The sequence below is a fragment of the Parus major genome, chromosome 4, assembly GCF_001522545.3.
Source record: "Parus major isolate Abel chromosome 4, Parus_major1.1, whole genome shotgun sequence".
NCBI classification, from domain to species: domain Eukaryota; kingdom Metazoa; phylum Chordata; class Aves; order Passeriformes; family Paridae; genus Parus; species Parus major.
Genome location: NC_031771.1, coordinates 16,979,836 through 16,999,553, shown reverse-complemented (window position 1 = coordinate 16,999,553; position 19,718 = coordinate 16,979,836). Strand labels below are relative to the sequence as shown.

Below are 19,718 nucleotides of genomic sequence, written 5' to 3'. Positions count from 1 at the left end.
TGAATTAAAGTGATCAGATCAATCAGAAATATTTTGTTAGGCCTAAAATTAAATATTACTTTAATTGAAGAATTATTTACTGCGTTAACCTTATTTTTAGAATTAAAAAAGTATCACCACTTGGAAAAGTCAATCTCATTTGGAAAACCTGAAAGCAATCATTATCCACTTAAAAAGATAAATTACCAGGTTTAGTAGCTAAAGTTTCTTAGATTAACTGCACATGAATTGGAAAACAGCAAATAAACTTGAAAGAAAGATGCAGCTTCAGAGACTGTGCATTTTTTCCCTTCTTTCCATCCACAGAAGTACTTCCCAAATTACAGACTGAGAGAAGCCTTGGCCAGGAGGGGTTTGTGGAGGTTTTCCTTCACTACTTTCTGTTTGTGACAGACACAAATTCCAGCATTAGACATATGGAATTGTCAGTTCCCTATTCACGGAAAAGTTGAATGAATTTCTGCGGAAAATACAGAGCTCAGTCTTTTTAGGAAAGGAGTTATTAATATATTTAATTACATATTTTTTTCTGAGATGCTAGAGGGAAAGAGGTCCTACAGACTTTCTTCCATTTTGTATTGAGCACAGAAAATACTAATAAAAATAATAAAAACAAAACCCAGCAAAACAAAACAACTTGAGAGTATAAACTACATCTATTGGAAGCTGTCATTTCTGCTTATTTTCATGGGAACAAAGAGTTTAAAAACCACCATAATATTAAAGGGTTTCATACAGAAATTACTTCAAAATGAATCTTTACTAATGAACTATATTTTATGGAGGTTTTGAAGGGAATATTTTCAGAAACATTCAATTACAGGAACTTGAGGCAGCTCAAGAAGCCCAGAGAAAGCTTTCTTTTGAAAATCTCCTAGTGGTTTAAAATTTATTTAGCAGGAGCCTCCCTAATTTCAATGGATTACTTCAGTTTTCATCTTTTAACTTTCAAATTAAGTGCAAAACAATGCATCTCATTTTTACACACTACAAATGGCAGTGAAAGAAAGGGCAACAAGAAGAAAAAGGAGCTCTTCAAGCTCATGGCTTCCATACTCTTCCTTGACTGAGGTGTAATCAAGTCTATGAATTCAAAGCAGGAATCTTGCCCTGATAGACTATTTATTCTGAAGATGAAAGACTAAGTTTTTGAAGGGCTATTCCACCTAAACCAGACACAGTATCTGTTTTTTATCAAATTATGGCCACAGCCTTTTTCCTTGCTCAGTGATAAGTCAGCCAAGATGGACAATGCCACAGTAAGACTGTAACAACGTATTTATTTTCTTCTTCCACATTCAAAGTATGCAAACCAAACTGTCTTTTAACATAGCACTGTACAAAGCAGTCCAATAAATACTAGTCTCCCTCTTCAAGCACAAACCGATGAATAACAGAATTATCCTTCTTTTCAATCATGGGATGAAGAAACAAAGGCAAATAAAACCCACATGTTAAGCTGTCACATAAAAGCCTTTTATTTCTATTTTATATCTAAGTTCTATGGTTTTTATGAGTGGGTTCCAAATTTGCTAAATGAAATCTCCAGTCTTCAATGTTTTAAAATAATCACTTTTTAAAAATTTTCATTGTGCTAATGTTTGTTCCCATGGAAACAGGAATGAAAGCAGAAGGTGCTGTTAAAAGAATTAGAATTCTCTCCCACAAATGAAAGACTTAAAAATAATAACATATTAATAAAACAACTGTCAGAATATACATTTTCTCATTTTGCAAAAGCAGAGCATGATCTTATATTCACTGGAGTTAATAGGGCTGTAACTTTTGATTATATTACAATTAGCCTAAATCACTAAGAACATATTACTCAGGTAAAAATCCTGATCAAAAGATTATTCAGTTAAATAGATAATTTTCAGATGCAATTTTAAATTAAATTTAGGAGGTGACTGTCATATGAGGCCTTTTTTGGAAATAGCACAATGAAGAATTACAAGCCAAAAATGTAAACCAATATATACTAAGGATTATTTCTATTTACATAATTTAATTCTAATACTGTTTGATTTTCTTGAAAGTGAATTAAAACCTGATGGGAATTTTTTTACTATTAGTCAGATACACTTCTATGCCCTAGCCAAACACTAATGGAATATATATCTGAGCTTAATATTCTGTAGCATTTTTTCTAAGTCAGATTTTCACTCTGAGGAACTTACATCTGGCCTATGGTTGGAAGGAAGGTTTTGCATCCTCCTGTGAGTGTAAAACTTCCTCATAAAGCTCAAAATACACTGATCTATTTTCCAATGCTTAAAATTTTTATCCTACATAGAAGAGAATTCTGATAGATAAAACTTTATTACCATGGTATGACTTTACAAACATGCAGGTATTTTAATGAGCTTTTATAAAGCACTGGTTTAACCAAACTACAACTTACATCTCAGCTCCAGATCTTTTGATCAACTCTACAAGAAAATGACTGCCACTACTTTCTCCTAAGAGACTCTTTTCACTAGTATGCTAGCCTATTCATTATGAGTTTCATTAAAACTCTGAAATAAAACATTTTAAATCTTTTCATTCACAACTTACTCATTTACCACAACCACCTTGAATTTTTCCCTTCATCAGAAAACCACTCCATTGAAAAAGGCTTCTTCCTCTGCAATGCACCAATGAACCAAAAAAGCAGTTAACTTCTCAGCATTTTCTTATTTCCTTGTTTTCTCCTTCTGGAAGTTTTCTCCTTCCTACAAAGAAGCTGTCTAGTTCTTTGAAATAACTTGACAGAGGACAAGAACAACTGTCTACCTTACAAACTTTACTCTCGTATTTCCGTTTTACCTATTTTCTGCTGTAATTAAAATCACCACGATTTAAAACTCTCATGTATATATATTTGTCCTAAGAAATTAAACTTTGCGAGATTGCAACATTAAAATGACATTTCTGAACCAACCAAGAATCTCTTATTTTTGATGCTAGGTTGTTTTATTTTTAATTTTTCATTGTATTAAATTCCAAGCCTAGGTTAGTTTAGGTGCACTCAACTTCTGGTGCTTTTCTTACCATTAGATGGTATGAAATTCTTTGGATATTATATGGCTATTTCAAGCATCTGATCCATTTTTTTTCCTGTTTGTAAAGTTAATTGTCAGATACCACATAACTGTATTGATTTTTGATGCCATCCTACTCTGTTTCAGGAACATCTATTATAGCAAGGCTCTTTCTATGCTATTTCTTCCCACTGAATTCCTCTAAATAGTGCTAATCAAAACAGGTAAACATTTTTCATTTCTCCAACTACATGCAAACCATAATATATATTTTTAAAAACTAATACCACTGTCACATTCAATTAGCAATTATTTTCAGTCTGAGAACATTTCAGGTCAAATAAGAAAAAATGTTTGGAATAAAAAGGACCAAAGATATAAAAATGTTAAAATGCTGTCATCTGGTGCAAGACCCACAATGCTTTAACACATGATATAAACCTACAATCCTGACTCTAACATGTACTTTTGCAGGACAAGGGTGGAGTTTAAAGGAAATCTTGCAACAAATATGTGCTTTCACAATTGTGGGGTTTACTCTACTCCATGTCTTTCACTGGCTCATTTGTGCTTCCACTCCATGTGATGAACAAGTGACAGGAGAAAACATGAGAGCTTTTTTCTCCCTAAGGCAATTATAGTGCAATTCTCCAGCTACGTTTTGTTTTGATACTACATTTTATTTAGTCATAACTCTATTTTGTAAATCTGTGTTTTGCCTTTAGGTCAGCAGTACTCCAATGACCAAAGCTCTGTCAGACAGCTATCATTAGCCTTCTGAGGACATCTATATTGACCTTGGACTCCCATTCAGTTTATCCTCTGTCCTTGCATCGTATTTTGTTGCTTATTACAGACGTTCTCGTATTTTTTGTTAGTTTGAATTGTCCATTCCTTTTTTCCTCATTCCTGCTGGTTTTTTTATTGTAAAACAGAAACAAAGTTGCAATCCGTTCAAATTCAGAAAGCAAGTTTTTATCTTGTGGAAAGGAGTCATATTGTAATATTGTAATTTATTTGCTATCATTATACTCAGTGTCTCAGAATTTATAGCCACAGTGTTAAAGTGTCCTATGAGCAGAAGATATTTATTTTGAAATGGCTTATAAACAGCATCTCAGTCTCAACCATTCACTGCTTTTCCACATTTCACCAGCAGCTCCTCTGAACCCTGAGCTCCAGGAGCAAATGTCCTAACACAGCACTGGCACAGACACCACTCTATGTCCACAACAGCTTTGGATGCCCTGAGGTGACATCCCAGTGACTTCCAACAGCACCACTGAGCCCCGCCTGCTCACTCTGCAGGTGAAGCATCCACAAGTGCTCTGTAGTCTAAAACATATCACATGAACTGAGATCAGATCACTCTTGCCTCTTCCACTGCAGTAGAGTTACTGTAGGGTCACTGGTCACTCCACCTGGAAGAAAACATTCCTGCTACTTTTTAGTAATAGGACACAGCACTCGTTCAGTAGCATTGCTCCTCTGGATTGCCACACATCCTCGTTTCTTATTTTGGTACATGAACAGTAACCTCCAGTGCTTTGCAAGGACCAGAAAAGTTATCCCCAACAAGTAAAAGACAAGCTCATGATGTTCAAGCTCTAATTTTAGATTCCTGTTAGACCTTCACCACAACATACTCATGGTTCTATATAACCTTTGCCTACCAAAACATATAAAAGAAGAAAACTGCTGGCTGAATTAGTTCACCTGGATATTATGACTTCCCTATTATGATATGGGGCTCTTTGTTTCCTTTTGCTTCACAGTTATGCTTTCTATATATGCTGCTTTAAACTTCTCACATCTCACCATTTCAGTGATGTTAGTTTTATTGTTATGTCATCAAAAAAGAGTGGAAATTCTGACCACTTCTTCCAGCCTACCCATTCACATATTTAACCCAACCATTATCTGTTCCTCTGTATACTTCAGAGTTCTGCATCTTCATTTTGTTACACAAATTTTAACCTGTCTTTGCCAGATAAAACGTTCTGTGCTTCCCACACCTTCCCTTATGTTCGAATCCCTGACATTTCATTCTGTAACAGTTCATCATTCACCTCAAACAGGGGCTCCATACAAGGAAAGAAGCTGTCAACAGTGGACATGCTGGTTATTTATAACTAAACATGTTATAGCATGTTATTGTTTCAGTGTGTTTCCAAAGTCTTTACTGAGGTTGTTAATCATATAAATCAGTGGCAGGACTAATTTAAATGAGGGTAAGCCAGCCAGAAATTTAAATTTTCCTTTTAGCAGACTGCTAAGTGACATACATACTGGATGAAAAATAACTTCAGCATTGTTTTCCTGAAGGACGCAATGAGAATATTAATTCTTTCCACGATACCTTAAATAACTGTAATAGGAGCACAATTATATTTCATGAAGACTGTTACATCTCAGTATTTTTTTCTTCCCTTAGATATACCCAGTGGGATAGGAACGTCTTAGGTAATTGCACAAAAGAAAGGACAGTCATATACAGATCATAATTTTTGTTACTTTTGCAAGACCCACACTCATAGACAAATGCCGTATGCTTTCCTAGGAATACACAAGAGCAGCGCCAGTGAATTTACGCAAGCAACATGTTTCAAGACCGCCAACAATGAAGCGTCAAACTGCACTGTATTTATGAATAAGCCTGTAATGTTATATTATAATGAATCTGTTTCACATTCAGCGGTGTGATGCAGTGCACAGTAATTATAGTAATGCAGTGCATGGCTGTAGCTCTTTATATGCACATGGAAGACACCAATGCCTTTAGGATGGACATTAACTCAAGGTAGGAGGAGAAAGACAGAAATAAGGAATGTAAGGAAGCCCTCATCTCAAAGTCTGATGGTATTCTCAGGATCTATATATTCAATATACACACTCACACATGAAGACTGTTAATGCAGCAAAGAGATCATCTGGAATTGGAATGCAAGCCTTTATCTTCCTTTTTTTCCTTTTTTTAAAATATATAGCACAGTTTGTTTGTGATTTCTTGGAGTTTTGATGGACGATGGGGGAATTTATTTTAATTTAAAAGAAAGCTTATTTATCATCAATAATTCCAATGGATTTAAGAAAAAAATGAATGAAATCCCTTTCTAAAAGTTCCCTTTTCTCCTCAACTCAGCAGATGGACTTGTTCTTCAAATTAATTAGAAGTAAAGTCCTGTAAGGAATACAACTGGTCTCAATAATGTCTGCCTTACACTACATTGTTTGATTTTTCCATTTCTTTGTTTTTTGAGGTCCAGATTATTATAATTTTTTTTTGTCTGCGCAATGGAGAGATTAATTTGAACAACAGGAAAAAGAGATGCTTTAGTTTTAACAATACTAGTCATTGCTATATTGCACACATGATCTGATAACGTTATTCTTATTCCCCTCCAGACTTTGAGTCATTATGGTATTTTCTTCCCTGCTTGCAAGTCTATAGTGCACAGCGCAGCCCCATTTCATGATGTGTTGAACAAAACACAACGAAGAAATAAAGAAGGGGTCAATAGAAGCTGTTAGCTACAAACACATTACAGGCAATATACAACACCAGCGGTTGAATATTGACCTCAGGGCATTAACTCTAGATTGGCATGCCATGCTACAGCACATGAACACATAGTCATCTTTACAACACAGAGCGGAATTTAAGAGACTCACATAATTGCCTGCGAGAAGGTACAGGAGCACTTCCAAAAGCTGTGCCCTGTAAATAAAACACATTTTTTTTTTTTTTTTTGGAGCAAAGGATGTCAGAGTAACAGCAGCAGCAAATGAAAAAATGACAGGACATGAAGAAAATGAAGGCAGTGAATTGAAATAGAGACTGTTTAGATAAAGGAGTTTATTATTTTCAGAAGAACTGAAGTTCCTATTTTCAGATAAACATAAATTATAGTGGAGAATGTTCTCTGAGTAATCCACCCATCAGTGAACACAATGAACCAAAAAAGAGAGAGAAGAGAGAGAGAGAAAGAAGACAGGAAAAAGTATCAGCATAAGACAGGCATGCTCACACTTGTCAAAAACTAAATTTGATGGAAAGGACAATGTACAGAGTATATATTAATATGAATTCCTTTACAATAATAAGAAGGCTCAATGACACCAATGTCTTAGCTGATACTGTCAGTGCTTGAAGGTACATTTCAAACAGGTAGGAAGAAGAGTGTGCGCAGTACTGTTTGGCTCCTACCACTTCATCTTGTCTCCGTAATTCTTTTACACATCCTCACTGAGTCAGTTTAATGCCAGCTGACAAGAAACAGCTCTATTAAATCCCCAATAAATACACGTGGTACGCTCTTCCAATAGATAGAATGCTTCATCTTTTGTGTATTATGCCAGCAATTACCACATATCTTTGAAATACCAACCGTGCATGTAAACAAAACATGAACCAAATACCAAACAAGTCACACCAGTCAGGATCTGTAGGCAAATCTCTTCCCAGTGAGATCCCCTATTACCACAATATCCCTCAGCCCACTCCCCCCCAAAACCAACAAATCAATACCAGAAAAATAACAACAGAAAAAGAGAAGATGACTAGGTAAAGAGAAAATCTAGTATATAAAATTTGAAAAGCACTGTTAAAACACTGTTGTCTCATTCTGAATCTAGATCATGAATCAGAGGTTTATTTTGAGTTGATGTCCAAGATTGCATCCTCCTTCCCAATGTTAAAGGGCCTACTGATCATTTGGACTGGGTAGCCAAGCAAAAATAATTACAGTAATATTTATATTGGAAGTATTGCCTTACAAAAATAAGTGATCATACACTTGTAACTTATGAGTCTTGAGTGGATCTTGGTTTCCATTTTGACTTCCATCATCTTTTTGAAGACAAGACTGGGAACTGATTTACCAGACATTTAGACAGGGCTAGGCAGTGGTTTTTGGAGATAATTTTCTCTTTCAGGTCTTGTGAAATTCCATTTTCCTTTGCCTAGGAGGAGTAAAGCATATATATGCATATCTAGAGAGACGCATCTAGAAGAGCCACCTTTACATCACTGATTCCCATAGCACATTTTTAAGGAAAACCAGAATAATAAATACCAGAGCTGTGCTGCTGAGACCACAGCTTGCCACGCTGTGGCCATATGCAGTGCAGGGTAGCTCTGCAGAAACCATTTGTCTCACTACACCCCAAGCTTGTCACTCCAAGACCCCCTCCTGAAACTGCAGTAGGAGGCCACAGTCACAGCAACAAAGAATCAAAGGGGCAAGCAGGGACTAAATTGTGCTGGGGCAGCAAAAAACCCACCAGCTGCATCCCCTCTTTTCAAGGTTGACGGGCTGCCAGGAAAAGGCAGTAAGCTTTCCTATTTGTCAGAAAAACATGCCAACAGGTAGCGTGCTCAAAGCCCTTCGTCCAGGGCACACAGTGTCCTACAAGTGCCCTATCCCCCAGCCCCACAGTTTTTTATGGGATTATTTCAGCACTCCCAAAGCCCACCTTCGTCTCCAGTTGACTTCTCAGAGTAGCCAAAGGACAAATTGGTTTGGGTACCAAATTCAGTTGCACATTTAGGACTTAAGACGAGTTCTTCAGTGGCTGCTAAGGCTTTACCTACTATTTCCAGTACTGTCTTTAAATCTTTTGAAAGCAAAATACAGTCATTTGAGATACTAAGTATATTTACCTAAACCAAAGCTAGGTTTTTGAAGAAAACACACTGCATGAGGGCAGTACTACTGTCTCCCCATTCTCCAAATTCTAAGTTATTCTGGGATGCTTAAAGCCATCTTTCTAGAAAAGCTAAGGTACCCCCTAAAAGTAGTTTCTAGATCATCATTTAAGGACATTGAAATTATTTGTGAAATCATATACACAAACCAAAAAGCATGAAGTAAATTGGTCTGACAATGGTTAAAAAACTGTTTGCTTATTTAACCAAAAGGGTTTTTGGGTTTTTTCTTCTATAATTTGAATGTTTAGCATCTGCATTGTACCCTCCATGAATCAGAAAGAAAACCTTTACACAGCCTCAACTTACACAGATCCATCAACCAAAGAATTGGGAACTTAATTATTCATTGCTGGGTACTATCATCACTCCTGACACAAATTCTGTATCTCTAATTACATAATGTTCCTCTGAAAAGCAAGATGCCAATGAATTTGACTGCATTACTTTCTCACATTTCTGATTTCCAGCGTAATTTGCCTTCTCAAGGGAAAGAATATATACCTGTACCTTTTAACCAGGCCTTCCTTTACTTTTTTCTGTGCATACTCCAGAAATAAATGTTTTCCTTCAGTATTATCTGGCCCAATAATAGTGTTTATAGACAGTTTTCAGATATTCTCTATGGGAAATTCAGGCTCTGCTAGAACTTAGGGCAGTTCAACTGTTTCAGTCACATAGAACTTCTTTTCTGTCCTCTCTATGTCTATTCACTTAATCCTGAAAGTGCCTAGGACTGTCAGTGGTCAATACTGTGCTAAGTTTTTCAAGTGTGATTTATAGAAATGCAGAGCCTTACACAAAGAAAATAATATATCAATAATGTAGAGGCATAGTAGATGACTAGTTACCCTGTAGTTGCTAAGAAAATGGTTTACAAAAGTTAGCACATTCATCTGAAGTTGTAAGTGGTGAACCCTTCCCCACATTTTTGCTTTGCAATTTTAACTAAGAGATCAAATACACAACAGCATCTCTCAAATGACACTGATTTTTATACACTTTAAATGTATTTTTGAATATAGATGTGAGAAGAAAATAGACAGGACTACCTGACAAGCTGGAGCTCAGGTTCCCATCAAGATCTGGAAGCCTCTAAAAGTGTCAGGATGACTCATTTATAACACCTGGCCTATTCAGAAGGCCAATGAAGGCAGTTTTTTAGGACTGCTTTGCACATGAACACAGAATGACAAGAAAATACACCTGCTCAGGTCTTGATTCCTGCCTACATGATAGCCTTTGTCATAAAATATATTGAGATTTCAGTCTGAAGTGCTTGCTGGCCTGGGAGGGCCAGAGTGGCTTAATCAGATGCATCTGATGTGCAATCAGATTCTTTTATTTCATATTTACCATAGAATCAGATGCTGAACTAAACAGTAATCACCTAATTAACTCATGCTTAGCATAGACTCCCATGTTCCCAGTGAAAGAAGGGCACAGACTAATATTTCTGTATGTTCCTGTGCCATGCAGTTCAGTGCTACAGTCTCTGTTCCTCAAAAGGGAAAAATAAGAGAGGCTTTTATTTTATCTTTTCTGCCTTCATGTAACATTTCTGCAGCATCCCCTAATTGCTACTGCAGGAATGTTTGATTACCCAAGACAGCTCTAAAGCGAATGTGGATTTTATGCACCAAACAAGCAGATATACAGTTGTTCCGTTTACATTCCTTCAGTCAGTCATTCCTAATTTCTTTTCACTTAGTTTTCAGAAATGCAATCAGAACATTACAAAACTCAGTTCTTTTTGAAAACACTATCAATTTTTAATCTTGTCAAGGTGAGAGTATGACACTGTTTCTGTCAGAAGTCACAGTTAAGTATTCACTGAAAACTCCAATGAACTCTGTAAGGCAATATGGCATTTAGTTCCCACTGTTGTTTTGCTTCTCACATCCTCACGTTGAACAAAAGTTACTGTCAGCTTTTCAGTGTAATGACTGAAAACACCAACCACTCTAAATATTTATGACTGTAGCTATTCTGGGACAACAGTAGCAAGGAAGTCCAAGTGAAAAGGGTTCATAATTCCACCTCTTCAACAAAGCGAAACATCCAAGTATTAGTTTGCTGTTCAAAGGAAGCTTTTCACTAAAAATACTTTACCAATTTTATATGTTTCCTACATCTGCCTGAACTCTAGAGTTACGATTTCACCTATTCACTGTTATTAACTGAATATAGTGACTGAAGTCCTCTGGGTTCACCTTGAGCAACTTGAAAATTTGAGTATTGCAATATATGAAACAATCAAATAATACAGCTAAATACCCCCTCTGCAGCATAACTACACAAATATTGCTGTTCTTTTTTGTCACTTTCTATGAGGAATCTCCACAAAGATGTGTATTGACAACAGACCAATCAATGTCAGAAATAAATAGAAGAGCTTGCTACCCATCAAATGAGTGTTTTTCCAATAAATGCCCTCTCTTCCCTTAGAGCACAAACCTACCTAGTACATGATTAAAAGGCAGATTAAAAAAAAAAAAAAAAGATATATCCCCCCCAAACAACCCAAAACTTCTCAACCATTCCAACCTCATGTTATGATTTTAAAAGAGGCTAACTCATGATACAATATTTCCCCTAGAAGTTTCCCTAGCCCACAGTAGTTTGACATGAACTTAGAAAATGAACATATCCCTTTTTTCACATCACAGAAATCAGACCAGTACCACAGAATGTTTCAGAACACTGCTAAGAACTAAAAAGCACAGTCTTAGGAGACAAGCTATACTGAAGTCTTAGATATTACCACATTAAAAAAAAAAGTCAACTGATCTCATAACTGTCAAGAAAGATAATTTCACATCAGTACACGATGACAAAATACCACTGTAAGATTTCCTAGAGACAGAAGAACTTGCTGTATCACTCCCACATTCTCCTGTAACAGCAGAATATGTTACTTTCACAAAGACAGTAAATATTAAAGTGGTGAGATGTGCTTTGGTGTGATGGCTTCCACTTGCATTACGCAGCACTTCACCAGCAGAGCGCGACAATGAAGTGACACACAAAGTACTCTGCTGCTACTCTGAGCCTTGGATCTACTGCTTTCCCAATGCAGTATCTCTTGAAAGGTTTTATATGTGTTAGTTAATTCAATATAATGACATGAGCATGTCTTCAGATATGGTGCCACCACATTCTAAGAGACACAGACTTCTATCAAACTTCAGGTTCTTTCTTCAAAGTTTCAATTTTGGTGCAAAAAACTTATTAATGAACACCTTCTTGATCGTTGAATTTTACTGTGCACATTCAACCTGCACTCATTTTGGTTTCAAAATTTTTACCATCTTGACAGAAAAATCTGCTTTATGTCACATGACCTATTTTTTGTGTGAGCTGACTCAATGGAACTATGTCGGTTAGAACAGCTTTGTCCTGTTTTCTACCTGAAATTCATACACAACCTTTTAGTCTTAACTCCATTTCTAATTAAAAAAAAAAATAAATCCCATTAAAAATTTTATTTAAAAAAATCCCCATTTAAAATTTTAAGTGCTGAGACCACTTCTACTTATGTAGAAACCCCCCATCCTTGAGGCTTATTTTGACAAGTTGAATACAGAGAGGGGAAGACCTTGAGACTTTGGAAGATAAATCATCTGCATAAAAATTAATGAAAAATCAGAGTAAAGGCAGTAGTATTGAAGAGGAACATGAGTGTTTTAAAGCCAAGCTCAAGCAGGACAGAAACTTTCTTTTTAAAGACAGGATTAGAAAATTCTAAAAAAAAAACCCTCAATCAACCCCCTCCCCCCAATTATTTTTCACTGACAAGTGTTTACAACTTATTATCTTCCATAGCATTATCTAACTTTAATAATGGCTAACATTTAGTCTTTACATTCCCCCTGATGAAATACTGCTTATCATTTGTGCCTTTTTCTTTTATTACATTTCAGATCACAATGTGCTTTACCTTTAACAAAGAAAGAAGAAAAAAATGTTTTGTTCCTGTGGTGGCGTAAAATAACGTAAGGCCTTCATACAATTCCAAAATATTTAAATGTATATGCAATTGAAGATGATTGCACATAATCACATACATTTATTTTCATTTTTTTGAAAGCTATGCCAGGCATGAACAAAATTACTAAAAGAAAATATCCCCAAGAACAAATGTGGCTCTGTAGACTATAGATGTATTAATATAAATATATTCCTCCTCAAAACACATTCCAAACTGAACTTATAGCTCAATAAGGAAGACATATTTCCATCTTAAAGTTATCAGTAAATATTTTACTAGAAGTCTCCTGGCACATTTTCAACTCTGACTCAACATTTACATACACTTTTCAGCAATCTGCTTCCACATATAAGTGAAGGATCCTAAAATATGCTTTAACACCAGAGTTTGGATTGCAATCTCATGAGGCCAAACTACAATACTACCTTAGATCTAGATATAACCAGACAAGGCAGTAAGAGTCTTTCTGGGTACTTACCTGATACTGATAGAATGCCTGTTTCAAATGGATAGTCCAAGGAATGTTTCTGTACAACTAGCTTCCCTCCAACTTGCATGTTTCCTTGTACTACCTCCTGAGAAACAAAAACCTGCTCAAGTTGCTTAGGTAGAAATTTCTAATAAATTGTGGACCCCTGCATGTCCCAACATCTGCTGAAAGACTGTTCCTACATTTAAAGAAAAGTTTTTGTAAACATAACAAAAAAAGTAAATAGGAGAATATTAACTCATTTGCAGACATCTCATTCACGCTGTAGATGTTTTGTTACATTAATTGCTTATTCACTAGACCTCCTGATTCCTTCTCCTTCTGGGAATCTTGACTTAAGAGAACTTGAATTTTGCTATCTCTGCCTTCAGTTTTACACTAGTTGTTTTAAAGCCACCCTACTTTGCTCATTTAAGTCTTTTGTGAACTTGATTTTTCAGGTCTCTTAGGCACTAATGCTCATGACGTCTTTCATTTAAAGCATATCCTCTGTAAACAGTTCAGTAGAAGTGTTCCTATTTTAGGGCTGATTCAGAATGAATTTCCAATGGGCAGCCTCAGTACTTAGCCAACTTCCAACCCTTCTCCCATTCTTCTAAGCCCCTTGCTCCTGCCAAAAGCCACCCTTCTGCTGACAGTCTGATCTAGGCTGATCCCATGTGTTTAGGTCCTCTGATGTGAACCAAGAGTACCACAGATGGCCACTTATTTGTCCTGCACCTGGTTCATAACTATGAGATCCAACTCTGCAAAATGAAGTTCAGCCACTGTTTGGCAGAACATACATGATTTCTTGAAAGACAACAACAACAACAAAGTAATTCATTGCATTATATAGCAAGTCAATTTGGCATCTATTTTAAGGACAATTAGAGACCTTCACTGCTTTAAATTACCACATTCATTAGACAGTGTGTCACAGAAGACCAAAACTTCTCACCATTTAAATTTATTTCATGTCAGAAAAATACTTTTTGATGATCTATGTTTAGTACAGGGCTCTGGATGGCTTAAGGAGTCCTGGATACATCACTGCCCCTCAGTGCACACTACCTTTCCAGGTAGAGCAGATGTCAAAGCAACCCCTGTGGGGAATCTGATATTCCCCAGGAGCAGACACAGTGATTCTCAGACATGGCTATGCTGGGCTGGGTTGTTGGGTTATTTTGAAGGCTGCTCTTATTTACCACTATGTTAGTAAGTTACTCGCTGCATCAACTATAGGAAACTTTTTTCACTAGAGTCCAAGGGAGGCAAAAAGACAAATGATTCTCTTTGTGAAGTTAATTATTATCACATCCCAAATTTAGCTATTGTTTTTGCCTATACAACTATCTTCAGATATAACATGTGCATTAGAAGTGCATACAGAACATTCAAAAACCACTTCAAAATTACATATGGTATAGATGTATGCAGATCCTATTGATTTATTGATATACAACCCACACCATTCTAGTTGAAAGAAGTCTTTGCTGGTCACATAGTTCCCTCTCCTGCTCAAAGACCCTTGTCAACAATGAATTCTGACTTAACCACCCCTAAATTAAAAATTCAGTAGAGGTAAGGGCAGAGACCATTGGATGATTATATCTAGATCAGAATATAATGCTGCAATAAATGTTTGTACAAAGCTTAACTAAATGCCTAGGGATTCATATTCCAATTTTTATTTAATCAGAAGATAATGCTGAAGCATACATTTACAGCTGCCTTTTCAGCTCAGCTCATATTTTGACTAGAACTCATTTATTTCTAAAAAATTCCCTCTGTGGTTTCATGAAAAATAATGTTAATGCTAAAAAGAAATATATGACAATGAACAACAGTGCTGGTTTTGGCTGGAGTAGAGTTAATTTTCTTCACAGTGGCTGGTATGGGGCTACTTTTTGGACTTCTGCTGAACACAGGTTCATTAATATAGAGATGTTCTTGCTACTGCTGAGCAGGGCTTAAACAGACCTAAGGCCTTTTCTGGTTCTTGTACTGCCATGCTGGAAAGGAATTTTGGGGTCCACAGGAAGCTAGAAGGAGACCCAGACATGACTGGTGACACAAACTGACCAAAGGGCTATTCCATATCCTATGAAATCATGCTCAGTATATAAGGAGGGAGGAAGAAGAAGAAAGGGAAGGACATTTGGAGGGATGATGTTTGTCATCCCAAGTCACCGTTACATGTGCTGAGACCCTGCTGTCCTGGGGATGGCTGAACACCTGCCTGCCCATGGGAAGCACTGAATTAATTCCTTGGTTTGCTTTGCTTGCATGTGTGGCTTTTGCTTTACCTATTAAACTGTCTTTGTCTCAACCCATGAGCTTTCTATCTTTGCCCTTCTGATTCTCTCCCTGATCTCACTAGTGAGGGAGTGGGTGAGTAGCTGTGTGGTTGTTGGCTGGGGTTAAAACATGACAGCAACCTTTGAAATTTTTCTCCCTCTTTTGAACTGCAAATCTATTCACATGCCTAGAAAGTGCAGATCTGCTATGTTTGCTTTGCCATATTACATAAATCCTTCCACATACTTTACATAAATACTTCCAAGGTTCTGTATACTAGTTTCTGTAATTGTCACTGCCAGAAATATCCCAGCAAGTCAAGCTAATTTTCCTATTTTTAAGGGGTGAAACTTGTACAATAAATGTGATTTAAAATAAATAAAAATAATAATAAATAAATAAAAATAAATGTAAATCACAATAAATGTGATTACCAGTGCCAGTTTTGATGTGATTACATTACAGGTCTGACCAGAAGTCACGGGAAGTTTTTTCTCATCCCAAAGTATGTTCTTCTTGCGTAAGCTCAAGTACAGTATAGAGTGTTTTCTGTATCAATTAGTTGCCCACATGAAAGCAGGTACTCACAATCCAGACAGAAGAATAATTGTAAAAGAACCTGTTTAATTAAATTAATTTAAATGTTATTTGTAGCAAATGATGTATGTAGCTAACACCAGTAACTCATTAATATAAATAACATGAGTTATTAAACTAATTGAATGTCTCTATTAGGAATGTGGATTATTGTTAAAAAATAATTATCTACAAATAAAAGAAATCATATGACTATACATAAATGAGTAACTGGCAAGAAAGAAAAGGAAGGGTTGTTACAAGATGAACTATCTCATCCATTATGATGGCAATTGCCACTGATCAACGTTTGATGGTCCCCATGTCAGGACTCCTGGACCAAACAGGTAAAAGCTCACACTACAACAAAGCACTGCTGCAGGGGTGTGGGGATGAGGAAGGCAAGGAGGTAAAAAACATTATCATTCTTATTCAGTAGAAAAAAAAAAAAGTAAAATTGGATGCAAGTTCTTCTCTTATGCCCAAAGCTGAAGAAAGCTGAGAAAGATTTTGTTGCTGAGTGTATGATTTGTATCACCTTCAAACACAAGACTTCTTTTTTTTTTTTTTTTAGTCTGTTGATTCAGCTTCTTTTCAAAAGCAAATTAAAATATAAATAAAACACAGTCTACACAAGAAAAGCGACATGATTCTGGATACATCTCATTTTGATTTTTCTTTTACAGGCAATATGACAAGCTCTCAGAATTTAATTTCCAATTGCCTGGAAGTAAACATCTTAATTTCTCAGCTCCCGAAGACAGCTATCTTTTCTGACTATTTTCCCTTAAAAAGAAAATCTTTCTTTTTTCTTTTCCAAATTATGTAGATGGGAGTGTCCTGCCAGTTAAATCTTACAGATAATAATAATTATAAAAATCCCATCAGGAAAATTAAAACCACAAAAGTTTTAATGATTCCTGTATCTAAACCACAGTCTGACTAATGTGCTTATGCTTTCATCCACTTTTTTCAACACCTGAGCTTTTGAATTGAAACCATAAAAAGTGATTCTTTGTTGAATGGATGGTCAAACAAAAAAGTTTGCTTTAGATTTAGCTTTGCTGTTTCTTGTCTTTGTTTTCATGTAATTTTATACATATAGATATATGAGTTAGTTGGACCTATGTTCACCTGAGCAGTTCACTGTATTATTATACAGTGTTTCACCTTTTTTGGCACGTCCAGATGCAAACCAGTGATGAGAGGCACCCCTCAGGGGTCTACTGGGACCAGTACTGTTTAATATCTTTATGGAGTACTGTTTAATATCTTTAATATGGGATGGAGTGCACCTCCAGCAGGTTTGTAGAGGACACCAAGGTGAGTGATGTGTTTGACATGCCTGAAAGACAGAACACTACCCAGAGGGACCTGGACAATCTTGAGAAGCGGGCCCATTGAAATCTCACTCTAACAAGACCAAGTATCAGGTCTTGCACTTGGGTGAAATCAAACCGCAGTATCATCCTGGAGGATGAACAGATCTGGAGCAGCCCTGCCCAGAAGGACTTGGAGGTGCTGAGGGGTGAGAGGCTGGACATGAGGTGGCAGTGGTCACTTCCCAGCCCAGAAAGCCAAACGTGTCCTGGGCTGCATCCCAAGCAGCGTGGCCAGCAGGGGAGGGAGGGGATTCTGCCCCTCTGCTCTGCTCTGGTGGGACCCCACCTGCAGGGCTGCCCCAGCTCTGGGGTCCCAGCACAGGACAGACATGGGCCTGATGGATCAGCTCCTGAGGAGGGTCACCAAGATGATGAGTGGTGAGGAGCACCTCTCAAAGGCTGAGAGAGTTCGGGTTGATCAGCCTGGAGAAGACTTCAGGGGGACCTTCTAGCAACCTTCAAGTACTTAAGGAGGGCCTGCAAGAAAGATGGGAACAGATCACAGCAGGGCCTGTTGCAATAGGACAAGGGGCAATGGTTTTATACTGAAGGAGGGCCAGTTAGGGTTAGGTTAGATACAAGGAAGAAGTCTTTTTTACAATTATGGTGGTAAAAGACTGGCACAAGTTGCCTAAAGAAGTTGCGCATGTCTCATGCCTGGAAACATTCTTGACTAGGTCAGATGGGATTCTGAGCAACCTGTTGAAGATGCTCCTGCTCATTGCAGGGGAACAGGATTAGGTGGTTTTTAAAGGTCCCTTCCAACCCAAACCACTCTATGATTCTGTATAATACAGGGCTACCATCAGCTTTTTACAGAAACATTTTAGCACGGTGTTTCAATGGTATCTGTTTAAGGTATTTATTGTAAAAACCACACAAACCCACAACACAAATGCAAGGAATTATTCTGTTACCAGACTTTGTGGTGCTATTACTATTTTTTCTGTTCCTACTTGATTTTATAGTTCTTTCAGCGTGAGGGCTGGCACACCTTTCAGACACACTCTATTACATTTGGGTCTGCCCCTTCCCCAACATTTATCTAAAAATAATCAGCTGAGCACTGTTTTTTCCAACCTTTTTTAAAAAGGCATTTTCAAAACAAGTGAATGCCTTGTAACTACAGTAAAACATTTTGAACACAATCCCTTGCCTCTGTTGCTTGTCAGATGCCCTGATATCTTGTTAATGCATATTTTCCTAAGAATACCATGCTGCATGCTTCACACAAAGCATGTGTGGCACAACAAAACCGAATCTGGCACAAAACATTTCTTTCCTCCCACACTCTGCAATTGAACTAATATTTTTATGCAGTCCCAAAACAGGAAAGTCTTTTTAGCACTTAATATATTAAAATTCACTACTCTCATTAGATCTACTGCTAGTGTATATGCAGTAATAAATTCCAACATTTTACTGAATGGACAGTAGGATATGAAGAGAAAAAGAGTACCTATTTTATCAATTTATTCATTTATCAATGAAGCATAAAACAAGAGAATACTATAGGTGGGGACAGAAATGAGGAATCAGAAGAAATGGACAAACCTGGGAGGAGGTGATGGCCTAAGAGTCTGCATCTCTTATTAGAATCATTAACAATGCCAAGTCAAGATCTCAGCTGCAGCTTATGGATGATGACGTGTGGAAATTACTTCTAATAAATGTAGGTTGCAACATGGCTGAAAATAAGGCAGATGACATTTCTACTTTGAACTCCAAACTGCTGCACACATTCTGGGTTTAGGTCTGGGGATCTTTGCAATTCTCATTTGATTAGAAGTCTGTGCAGCCAGAGACACACTCAAGCTATGTTGAGCCTTTTAACTGAAATTTCATAACTTCCCAAATCACAGGGATAACCACTACAAAACAGAGACTAGATGTGGAAAAAAAAAAAAAAAAGAGCAACTATTGGAAACGAGATTATTAAACACTGTAGAATTCAAACCTGAATGAGAAGACAAGAAGTTACAAGGGGTCTTTTTTTGTGAGGGTAGTGTTAGTTACACATTTAAATACACGCAGGATTTGATACCATATCAGTTTTCAGAAGTAAAACAAAAATGAGAGCAACAACATCTGTTTGTTTTCTATATCACTGATGAGAGTCACCGTGACTTTTCATTATTACTTTGTGATTTTTTTTTTTATTTTTAATTTTTTTAGCCTTGAGGCCACTGTCAAGGAAAGTCCACCAGCTATTAAGAACAGAATATCAGCTGTGATGAACAAAACTGTCCTAGAGTGAGTGTTATTA

The 19,718-nt window shown here is 36.8% G+C and overlaps 1 protein-coding gene across 2 annotated transcripts in view; it reads right to left on the bottom strand.

Annotated features, from left to right (window-relative positions):
- Nucleotides 1-19,718, bottom strand: part of CCSER1 (coiled-coil serine rich protein 1) — a 608,967-nt gene that overhangs the window by 114,355 nt on the left and 474,894 nt on the right. The window contains exon 10 of one of the 2 annotated variants that reach the window (XM_015625458.2): nucleotides 6,699-6,744. The exons of the other annotated variant lie outside the window; for it this stretch is intronic. Coding sequence (XP_015480944.1) covers nucleotides 6,699-6,744 — 46 coding nt within the window. The remainder of the gene's footprint in view (nucleotides 1-6,698; nucleotides 6,745-19,718) is intronic. 2 annotated transcript variants of the gene reach the window in all.